This window comes from Kogia breviceps, chromosome 15 (genome assembly GCF_026419965.1).
Source record: "Kogia breviceps isolate mKogBre1 chromosome 15, mKogBre1 haplotype 1, whole genome shotgun sequence".
NCBI lineage: Eukaryota > Metazoa > Chordata > Mammalia > Artiodactyla > Physeteridae > Kogia > Kogia breviceps.
Genome location: NC_081324.1, coordinates 62,904,678 through 62,916,639, shown reverse-complemented (window position 1 = coordinate 62,916,639; position 11,962 = coordinate 62,904,678). Strand labels below are relative to the sequence as shown.

Genomic DNA, 11,962 nt, shown 5'->3' with positions numbered 1-11,962 from the left:
TATTCTAGTAGTTTGGTAGGTTGTATGAAGTTTTATACATTCACAATTACGTAATCTATGAATCCATATACTTACTTAGAGCTTACAGATATTATTCTAATCTCTCAGTGAAGGAAACTTAGATTCCTTTTGCTCCATCATCATGAACTGAAAACCTCTGACGCCAATGACTTTATTAGCCTCTGAGGGTGTCTGCTGAACAATTCTCTTTAGAAGTCTCGCTCACGTTTTGGGCTGAGTTGACACAGTTTGTCTGTGACAGCTTCCAGAAGCCTGAAGGTGATACCTCATCTCAGGTGACGACCCCTGAGTGTTCTGTGTAGAACCCAGAACTGTATGATGTGATCTGCCAGGGTTGTTTATAGCAAATATAATGATTTCTGAAAAGTCAGAGTGAATAAGAACTGAATGGGATGGTTACCTGGGGAACCATAAGAACCGTTTCTGAGATGGGTTTTTAAATACAAGTAGTTTCCCTCCCACCCCCCAACATATGTGCTTTGTCTGTGAAATATTTTTTTAGAAAAACAGGAGACACGTGTATCAGTGATCATTTTTAATGATTTTGAGCTGTGGTTCGAACACAGCATTAAGAACAAGCAGAAGAGGCTGATTTCATAACACACAGCACTTAGAGCAACATCTTCCTTTAAAAGTCCGGATTGCGGTTACAGACCTTGGTCTAAGAACTACATCCCCTCGCTCAGTTAAAGAGGCAGGTACATGACAGCTGGAAATCTTTCTCTGTGTATAACTGGGAATGAACAGTAAGCACAAATGTCTGTTTTTAAAAAAGACTTTAACAACTTCAGATTATTATAGATCACGTGAACAACTGTTGAAAAGTTCAGATACAGTTGTACTTTTTCATTATAAAGCAGCCTAGTGAAAATTTAAGTGAATTAAATGCTATGAATAGTATTGTACATATTTAAAATAGCTTTTACACCAGAAAGTGTGATTTTTGAAAGCCATGAAATGAAGAATAGCAATATAGCAATATACCAGCAAGCACATTAAGATGAAGCAGTATAATTAACAGTAAAGTTTAAGCCTCTATTAGTCCTGTAGAAAAGCCATGACATGGTAACAAATTCAGTGCCTTTGAGTCCAGAACATCCTCAGATGACACTCCTGCTCAGCAGTCCTCCCAAGAGGTGAAGCCTGGGGGAGATTTTCTAACAGGGAGGAGCCTCCACCCTTGACCTGAACCACCAGGGCCACTGCCTTTGGCAGTGAGCAGACAGCAGGGGCAGTGGGTGCAGAAAACACAGATCCCCATCTTCTTGTGGGCCTCGCAAAGCACAGTCAAAGAAGGGCTGACCTCTGGTCCATTAGCATCAACAGTTGCAGAGGTGTTTTCAGTTTAAGGATAATCAGTAATTGTTTTGTGGAGGACAAGAGTATGACTCAGTCGTGATTTTCAAAATCAAAACATACACCACGGAACAAATATAAAACAAGGAATTATTAGAATTTACATCCTCTGGTGACAGAATAAACTGGAAATATGGATCAGGTGGGCAGAATTTCACAAAACTGTGGACGGCACTGGGAAGGATGCCCACACCCACAATTTCATCCATGGTTTTAATGAACGTTGTCATAGGCTCTTCTTTTTTGTTTTTTCAATATTAGAATATTTGAAGATAAATGCAGAGGTCACCATCAGACACTAAAGACGGAGCTGTAAGTAGATGCTGAGTCGGGGTGTGACATGGTCCCTGGTCAGTGGCAAAGCCTAGTTTGTTTCTGGGGTCGTGATCACCAGGAGACACCAAAAGGAAGGGACAGAAGAATTCACTTGGCTGGCTGATTGCCAATCTGCTAATTATAACCCATAACAGAAATCTTTCTGGGACTGGGGTCTTCTCAAGTGGACTGGTTTGTCCTAAGTTATTTTTCCTGCAAATGCTACTGTTCATTCATTGGTTCCACAGCTTCCGTTTGTCAAAAAGGCACAGAAAGACAGATGGTCACAAATGCGTCTGGACTGCACAGTCCTCTGCTGTAGGCTAATGTGCTCACTCTGACCTAAGTTTTGCAGTGAAAAGTGCACTCTTCACTGGGTTTGCCCTCTTCGTTCTACAACATGAGATAGAATATTTTTTCATAAAGCAAGTTGAAAAATCCACATTTTTTTCTGATTATAGCTAATACTGGTCCAACTGAACATTATTGAAGGGATTAAAATAAGCATCTGGTGGCTCCAAAAGGCTGTGGGTTTTTAAAAAACTATTTCTTAAAAAGTGTTTTCACTGCAAAGATGCAACTCTGATTGCTGTACATATGTTGTTCTTAGGCTGTGCTTGCTTGTTCAGACTTGTTTCCCTTATGTTATAATACTGATATTTATTAATAAACTACATAGACTTTTATCTGTATGCATCCATTCGCATATTTCCTTATAAAAGAGGACAAAGCACATAGGCATTCACAAATTCTGTCATTTCTGTTAAAATGGGTAATCTATACCTTATATTGCAGTATTAACAAAGTTTTGTTCTACCCATTGGGTAGGATATGTGCGTAATATAGTCAAGTTATATACAGCACCTTACAAATGAACGCCTGACAGACACTGAAAGCACCATTGTGAGTGAGGCACAACAAAGGGGGCTGGGTTCCTGCATCTGCAGAAGTTAGAACATGAGACACCTTGGCCGCTTAAAAACTACCGCCACGCTGAGCTCTATGAAAGGACGTGGATCTTCATCATCTGCATCTCTGTACAGCTCTCACCCCAGCACCTCACACACACACTGAGGACAGCGCTGCTCACAAGTCGTCCCTCCCCACACACCAGCCTGAAGGCTGTCTGACCCTGGCTGTGAACATAAACTTGAACTGTGCAAGATGCAGCACTTGGGGAGTAAAATAAGCCAAGCTGAAATCCTGATTCCTGCGGAATTCGTACAATTCAGGTGAGCTGCTAGGACCCATTTGTGGTCGGGGTGAGAGCAGGTCTTTCATCTGCTTTTGTTGGGCCCCTTTAGACACAGCGTCCTCACACTGGGGGGGACTTGCCAATGCATCTCCATTTCGCCAAGGCCATGGTAACCAAGGTGACCGTGCAGAAGGGGAGCCTGGTCCCTGCTTCTCCACCAAGGTGTGTGTGGGGGGGGGCAGTCACCACAAGGCCCTGCGCCCAGCACAAGTATCCTTCCCAGTTTTTCTTTCACAGACACTGCTCAGCTCTGGAAATTTTAAGAAAAATGAATGGTACACTAACATGTTGCTGTTCTAAGCAGCAGACCTCAAGCAGCAGCCTTGGCACAAGCAAACACAAGGCTTGGGGAGCAACCCCTAGCCGCTGCTTCGCAGCCAGACCAGTGTGGCAGCCTGGTGGCCAGCAGCAAATGGAAGCTGCTTTGGAGGGGCTCGTGGACCCGGACAGTCTCTGCAAGGACTCTGTGGACAGAAGAGCAGGTGGAGGTAAGATCCAGGCCCACCTGTCAGGATGCAGCCACTGGTTCTGAGGAGGGCGGGGATTTGAATGGATTCTTCCAGATCTGAGCTGCTTTCGAAAAGTGCTTGCCTTTGAGCCCTTCTCATTCTTATGATGATAAAATACAGGTGAAGAGGGGGATAATTTGAAGCTGGAGACACGCTCATCTGAGCACAGGTCTTTATGCTGGGGTAGAAGGCCCCCCTGCTTCCTGCTGGCCCCTCTGTCCTCCTCTCCCAGCTGCAATTAGTGGACTTAGGTGTCATTCTCATGACAAACCTTCCCAACCAAGTTTTGCACATTTTCCTCTGCTATCTGGGCTGTGTGTCCAAGTGTATTTGTGGTACAGAGGATAGAGGGTATGCTTGTCAAGCTTTTTTAACACTGAATTTTGGTCACAGATAGAACTTCGTGTTGGGTTGACCAAAAAGTTCGTTCAGGTTTTTCCATAACACGGAAAAACCTGAACGAACTTTTTGGCCAGCACAATAAATGCACAATTTCTTCAGCAAAATCTCTCTTGTAGTAAAGGACAGCCTTAGTGTCTGAGGAACACTAGGCTTTCTGAAAAAGCCAACAGACACATGAGTGTTCCTATAAGTGGGACTCAGGGTGCCTGGGGTTCATATCCAGAGAGTCGCTAAGATGATGGAGCCTAGCTCCCACCCACTGCTCACTGATCCCCTAACCCTCTGGTTTCTAACCTGGACCCTCAGGCCCCACTGATCAAGCTGCAGCTTCACAGTCACGCCTCTTTCCACACCATGTCAGCCACAACCTTTGTAAGAGCAGAGGTCTAAATCAACTTTTTCCTGTGTTGAAGGGAAATTGACTATTAATTCAATTTATGACCTTGGCTTTTAAACTAATTCATTACAGAGCCCCAGCCTCAGAGACCATTCAAGTCATGGTTTGATATGCCTGCATCATTAAATAACTATTTACATTAGAGGCAGTTATCTAATAGGGTGGCCGAAAGGGAGTAGTCTCGGTTTTGAAGAACAATTAAAGTTATTTGAATTAAATAATTGTTTTACCAGTACTGTGAACATCTGCAAAATGTTCAGGTACTTGCAAAGTGACTAAGGAATTTATGTTTCTGAGCATAACTCACCATTTTGAGCTAGAACTACTGGGTGTGTTCACCCACTCTACCAACAGTGCAGGTGAAGTTTGGAATGATGACACCATCAGCCAACCTCCTCATTCTGCACCTAAGGGGAATGCCTGACCGATAATCCACCCGAAGATGGGGAGGACAGGCACCTTCCCATCTTCACCAGCAACACAAGGGGAAACCTCATGCCATGCAGAGTCCCAGCCTCCTTTAAGCACAGGCTTGAGGTCGAGGCCATCTGATACGGTGGGTGGGCGGGGGTCCTCTGGTCAGGCCCCCAGGACTCTGCCCGTCCCAGAGCTCCTGTTATGGCCCTCAGCGTGCACACTGCTCAATGGTCTGAAGCATGAGTGACAATTGTTGACCACCATCTTCTCCTTTTAAGAGATTGACTACTTGTGTGGATGTACTGTGTGAAATGGATGAAGATTCCAGTCCTCCAAACAAAACCCAGGGACCTACCAACCAAGAGAAGCCTCGGAAAGAAGGAGCAGAAGCAGCGTGAGAGCTTTCTGCCAGCAGCACGAGGGCACCTCACCTGGCAGCCACCTCCGAGACCACGACAGCAGACACCTGGAACTGCAGGTCAGAGTCCCAAGTCACCCCTCCAGCCCTCGGTCCCTGCAAGAGCAGGCAGGGGCTGCACAGAAGCACCCCATCCGGGTGCAGCAAAGGCAGATGCTTCTGTAGAAGGAAGTTACTTATTTTAGGTGAGAATGAATATTACAATATTTAAGGTTAGTTTTCTAGTTGATTTTAGCTGCAGGTCGTGCTTTTTACCCTGTGCTCTGAGTTGCTCCCCACCCAGTTGTGGCCTCCACTGCAGAGGCTTAGTGACCTGTGGGAGCACATCTGGTTCTGAGCACTGCATTCCTCCCGGGTGCTGGTCCGCCTACTTGGCCACATGGGTCCCTTCCTCAGTCCCAGGGGTTTCTACACAGAATCTGCAGCCAGCGTCACACACATGCCAGGGCAATGGGCTGCATAGAAGCGACTGCTGAGTCTTGCTGACCAGCCATCCAGGCCTGAACTCCACTATCCAGGGAAGGAGAGACCGCAGGAACACACTGAAGTCATGTGTTTCAACAGTATAAAAATAGCCACCTTGCATTTTAAACAATTTATTGCATAAAATAGTGTATTATCTGAGTATATTTCATGCTACAGTGAAAAAAATCTAAATTACCACAGAAACTGCACTGCTGGAGGACCAGGGCAGCACTGTGTGGTATGTAAATGCAGGTGTAAAACACGCAGCCTGAGCCTGGAGGGACTCAACACACCAGGGATGCAGGAGTTTCCTCTGCTCCATCCAGGTGCCTCAGTGACACATTCACTGCTGTGTGGTGACTTTCTTGGTGAATGTAAGTAAGTGGCGTACGTTAGTTAGGCTACCTCCCCAAACACCCTTTCCTGCATGATTATGGGGGAGATGATACGGGGCCTAATTATAATCCACAGGTGAAAAGACAACATACAGAACTCGGCGTAAAGCTTCCTCATTATCTTAAACGTGAAGATAGTGCAACTTTTAAAACACAGCATCACAACACTGATTAACCCCTTGCATTCATCTGACTTCTCCACTTTATACCTTGGCACACAAAACAGGAATTTAGAATCATATTTTTAAAACAAAAGTTCCACAGTTTGGGGGTGGGAAGCAAACTGGTGATTCTTCCCCATAATGTATAATTAACGTTTTCCTCTGTATTCAGTTAATTATAAAACAGGCCATTCTGGCCTCTTCCTCTGCTGCGTCTGCTTTCATAAGTCAGATGTCTCTGTGGGTTTTATTTCACGATGTCTTCAAAGCACCCCTTTGTGTTCTCATGCCCACCCTTTGCCAAAACCTGCCCTTTCCCATCACTGCCGCAGATGAACACCAGACTGGAGGAGGTTTGTACTATTTCTGCCTGCATGCGGCTCCTATGGAAGGAATCATTCTGTTTTACTGAACTTGCTGTGCTGGGGACAGAGGGGCAGCGCCACCGCCTCCCTCCTCCTTTCTTAAGTCAGGTATGCACGCAGGTCAGATGAGGTTCCCGGGCTTCCTGTCCTTGCCCTGGACGGGCAGCTCGGTGCCCCCCAGGGCTGTCCCGCTGGAGTGGCAGTCTGCTCCCTCTGTGCATGCTGCTGTGCTGGGGGTGGAAGAGAGTGACGCCCAGGCAGTGGCCCATCACCTCGCTGTAGGCCGGGGGTGGCCCCTCCATCTTCCTGTTACTGCTGCAGGTGCTGGCACTGATGCCCGAATTGCTGCTGGGTGGGCGTGGGCCCCCGCTGTAGACGGACACGTCTATCAAATCGCTGTCAAATATGGTTCGGTTGGGCGGGGCCCTCACAGACTCTCGGTTGAGTTCCATCTGCTGTTCGGGGTCCCGGAGCTGCAGGGTGCAGGGCCCCTGGTAAGGAGGTGGCTCCTCCCCGTCCGACAGGGAGATGGTGGGGGGAAGGTCGATCTCGTGCTGCACGTAGGGGTAGGTGGGCTGGAAGCGGCTGAACCGATCCCTCTGGAGAAAGGTTGGGGCAGTCCCCCCATTCCTGGACCGCGGGGCGTACATGATCTGCAGGGAAAAGAGCAACACCTGGGAGACGTTCTTGGCACTGTGATGACCACGGATGTGATGGCAGCAAGGAAATTCACGTCTGTTCTCACCCACCTGAAAACTTTTCCCCCCAAGAAACATGTAAAGGTTATTCCAGAAAAACAAGAGGTTTTTCGTTCCTAATGACTTAACATCACTCACCTTGCCAAACCCAGGATGGTTCAGCAACGGATAATTGCGGTTACCTGAAAATGTAGGTTTAATGGAGTTATTGTGTGTACATTTCCCAATGGTCAAGGAGAATACAGGAGCCCCCCACCCCCACCCTGGCCTGCCCACCATGTGACCTTCTCTGGGCCCCACTTCTGTGATTCAGAGGAGTATAGAGGGTGAAGAATTTTCACTGTAAATGTAAGTTGTAACTTCACAGGATGGTACTTGGAGCAGGTACAAGACATTGGGTCAATTTATGAGTTATTTATAGGAGCTTGCTGCCCTATCAATTACTTAAAAATATGGAACAAGTGACTTTTTTTCTTTCTGGATAAAAGTTTCCTGTAGTTATTTTTAGCAACTGACATGAAAACAATTTTATATTCCAAAGTAAGTATGATTATAGATTTTTTTTTCCCCCAAAAGAATCCAGGTACTCTCTCTTTTTTTTTTTTTTTTTGCGGTACATAGGCCTCTCACTGCTGTGGCCTCTCCCGTCGCGGAGCACAGGCTCCGGACGCACAGGCTTAGCGGCCATGGCTCACGGGCCCAGCCACTCCGGGCATGTGGGGTCTTTCCGGACCGGGGCACGAACCCGTGTCCCCTGCATCGGCAGGCGGACTCTCAACCACTGCGCCACCAGGGAAGCCCGGTGTCTCTTTCTTGCATAACTTCTCATCTATTCCACCATCTCACTTTCTTCTAGAAGAAGGACATATGTATATAAAGATATACATCCATCTGTCAACTTCTCTCACACCATGTTTTTAACTTAAAGGAAAAAAATGTTATTTTTAGTCATACTATTAAACTGGGAGATGGAGTGAATCAAGCGGTGATGTTTATAAGCTACGCCGACACCCACCACCTCATTATCAGCAGCTTAAGGCATCAAATGAAGATCCTGGATTCTTGACCTGTTTTCTGGAAGGAGCTCTGGCCAGGGACAAAGAATCCTTGGGAGAGTCTAGGGAACACCCCTCCCCCACCTCAAACCAAGTTACAGGCACAGGTCTTGATCTTTGTGCTGACACGTTCAACCCTTCCACCAATTTTGTTCATCCCCCTCTATGTATCTCCTGCCACCCACACCCCGCCTGTGTCCAACCCCTTACCTCTGAGGCTGGCCGAGGTCCAGATCTGTCTGAAGGCCACAGGCGCCCTTCCTGATTGGTGGGGGGGTGGGGGGGAGACATCACAGGAAGATCATTAGTTTCATGCAGCAGCACCCAAAGCCAAGGGATCACACTCAGCTGAGCGCAGGCTGTTTAACATCCGGAACCACACAGCCCCAGCCTTTTGTTACCTGCATCTCCAGAGAACTCGTGGCCACAGGAAAGTCAGACAGTTCGGGTCTCCCCACAGTAGCCTTGAACGGTGTGCCCATCCACACTGGTTGGCTTTCAGACTGAGTTTCCCAAACCTACGAGCCCTCTGTGCATCTTCTCATGAATTGATTCCTCAGTACAAATGCTCATGAGGAGTGTGGAACCTGACATCTAGTTGCTTAGTAATCTTCTTTCAAAAATGTTTGGCCAGGGACTTTCCTGGTGGTGCAGTGGTTAAGACTCCATGCTCCCACTGCAGGGGGCCTGGGTTCAATGCCTGGTCAGGGAACTAGATCCCACATGCATGCCACAGCTGAGTTCGCATGCCGCAACTAAAGGAGCCCGCATGCCGCAACTAAGGAGCTGATGATCAAGAACTAAGACCCAACGCAACCAAAAAAAAAAAAAAAAGGCCAGACCAACAAGGTGATGAGCAAACAGTAGGCATGATTAAGGGTCACTTCTAACACCATAAACTTCTCTACAGAGCATTTCACTGTGGTATCCCTTTTGAACCCCAATTGTTGGCTATAGCAGGGCCTTGTGGGGCTTTTGTGACTAGTAAGAGAAGAACGGGGTGGGGGCAGAGAAGTGCCTGTATTTTTGGATTCCCAGGAATGTGCACATACAACTTCCTGCCATCATGGCCTCCTGTGACCTGAAAGTGCCCACCGGTAGACTTGGGAGGTCAAACAGCCCCAGGTCTTCAGAAGTGAAAGCGATCTCCCCTGCTCCTTGCAGGCGGGCATCCACCACGGCCCCCCTCACTGTGAGCAAGTGGCATCCCTAGATCTGACTATACAACTATGTAACGGCGACAGAGTGGCTCTAACCAGGTGTCTGAGCCCTAGGCATGCTCCTTTGCGTCAAAGGAGATGTCACTCCCACGTTGAGAACAGCACAGAGCATCATCCACTGTTCCTAAGAATTCCACCCTTGGCAACAGCAGATTAAAGCACAGGGCGTGCAGCCTGACAACCAGATGTCACAGCACCAAATGAAGTGGGCAGGAAGGGACCCAGAAGACGGGTAGTAGCACGTTTTCTGAAAACGGCAATAACTATTCTCAATGGTTTTATTTCCCTAGAAATTAGCAAAACTGGGAAAATGCCTAAAAGAGATTCACACCAAGCCTTGCACACAATCCTGTACTTCACCAAATTCACATCAACCTACCTGTTTCTAAATCCACGCGCTTCCCGGCCTCCTCCCAGGTTTCCTGCTGCCCCTCCCCTTGACACCCCCCCTCCTGGTCCCTCCCGACCTCTCTGGCCATTCGGCCTGCTCCTGGGGCGGGGGGGACGGGACGGGGGGACGACACACTCCAGGGGCCATCGTCACGGGACGGGTCTGCACCGCCACAGCCTCCGCAGGGCACGCCCCCGCTCCTCCCCTTGGCCGCCGCCCCTGCTGCTCACTCAGCTGCTCGCTGGCTGGCAGGAGCTCAGGCTCCGGAGGGGAGGCCATGAGGTTGGCCTCTGCTGGTGCACCGGGAACAGCCCTGCGAGACGAGGGCCCGACCGCCCCACCACCCTTCGCCACCCTACCCGGAAGCCGGGTCCTCCGACCACGACGGAATAAGCTGGGAAATAAGCAGCTCACAGAGTTTTGAGCAACAGGAACAAAATCTTGCTAGTATCGCTATGCAGGCCCATACATACTGCGTCTTTCGTAGCTGTTTGCTTGTGAGAACTGTTCCCTCATTCCGCGTTGCATCCACAGAGCACCTCTGGCACCCTTGAGTCCCTGGCGGTCCTGAAGATGCCTCCATGGGTGCCCCGGGAGCATGGCCACCAGGACCCAGGCCCACGAAAGCCTTGGGCCACCCTGAGGGGCTCTAGTGAATCTGCATCTTTTGAAAAAGGGACACAGGACAACTCCGGATCTCGCAGGCTTGTTGAAGATGTGCATTTTCAGGTTCCTTTACCCTCAAGGAATCTGCATTGTATTTTCCTCCTTCTGAATGGTAAACAGCCACGTGGCCAGAAAATTTTCCCGTAAGTTGAATCTGCCTGACACTAAAACGTCTGCATTAAAGATTAAAAAAATCACGTGCTCTTCCAAGTGACTGTCTTTATGATCCCAACGATCCACATGTGTCGTCTGCAGACCTGGAACACAATGACTGATTTTTTCCTTTTAAATCTGTTTGGCACTTTCTGTGGGCTGGGTGGTGAGTGGAAAGTCAAAATTGTCTTTTCTAAAGTTGTGGTAAATTATACATAACATTTACTATTTTAATCATTTGAAAGCATACAGTTCTGTGGCATTAAGTATATCCTCGTTGCCACGCACCCATCACCCCCATCCATCTCCAGAATTTGTCTTCTTCCCAAACTGAAAACGCTGTACTCACTGAACACTAACACCCCATTCCTTCCTCCCCTCAGCCCCTGCTGACCACCATTCTACCTTCTGTCTCTATGAATCTGACTATTCTAGGAACCTTGTCTAAGTGGAATCATACAATAGTGTCTTTATTTCACTCAGCATAATGTCTTTAAGATTCATCCATGTTGCAACCTGTGTCAGCATCTCATTCCTTTTTAAGGCTAATATACTCCATTGTAGGTACATAACATATTTTGTTATTCATAGATACTTTGGTTGTTTCCCCTTTTTGGCTGTCATGAATAATGCTGCTATGAACAGGGGTGTATAAATATCTCTTTGAATCTCTGCTTTTCATTCTTTTGAGGATACACCCAGTAGTAGAATTTCTGGATCATACGGTAATTCTATGTTTAATTTGGGGTTGGGGGGGGAACCACTACTGTTTTCCATAGCAGTGGTACCATTTCGGTTCCAATTTCATCACATCCTTGCCAACACTTGTTATTTTCTGGTTTATTGCTCATAGTCACTCCAGTGGGTGTGATGTGGCATCTCACTATGGTTTTTTTTAAAAAATTAATTTTTGGCTGAGTTGGGTCTTTGTTCACGCTTTGTTGCTAAGCCCGGGCTTTTGCTAGTTGTGGCGTGCGGGGGCTACTCTTCGTTGCGATTTGTGGGCTTCTCACTGCGGTGGCTTCTCTTGTTGCGGAGCATGAGATTTAAGCACGTGGGCTTCAGTAGTTGTGGCTCACGGGCTCCAGAGTGCAGGCTGAGTAGTTGTGGTGGACGGGCCTAGTTGCTCCGCGGCATGTGGGATCTTCCCAGCCCAGGGCTCGAACCTGTGTCCCCTGCATTGGCAGGCGGATTCTTAACCACGGTGCCACCAGGGAAGCCCCTCTCACTGTGGTTTTGATTTGTGTATGATTAGTGTATTAAGTCAGGGTTCTCCAGAGAAACAGAACCAACAGGAGATTGA

At 47.8% G+C, this 11,962-nt stretch overlaps 1 protein-coding gene across 1 annotated transcript in view; it reads right to left on the bottom strand.

The window, feature by feature from the left end:
• Nucleotides 1–6,513: 6,513 nt before the first annotated feature.
• LDLRAD4 (low density lipoprotein receptor class A domain containing 4) overlaps nucleotides 6,514–11,962 on the bottom strand; it is a 276,397-nt gene continuing 270,948 nt past the window's right edge. The window contains 3 exon segments of the mRNA XM_059039880.2: nucleotides 6,514–6,657; nucleotides 6,659–7,129; nucleotides 8,440–8,490. Of these exon segments, the coding sequence (XP_058895863.1) occupies nucleotides 6,598–6,657; nucleotides 6,659–7,129; nucleotides 8,440–8,490 (582 nt within the window). The 3' untranslated portion in view covers nucleotides 6,514–6,597.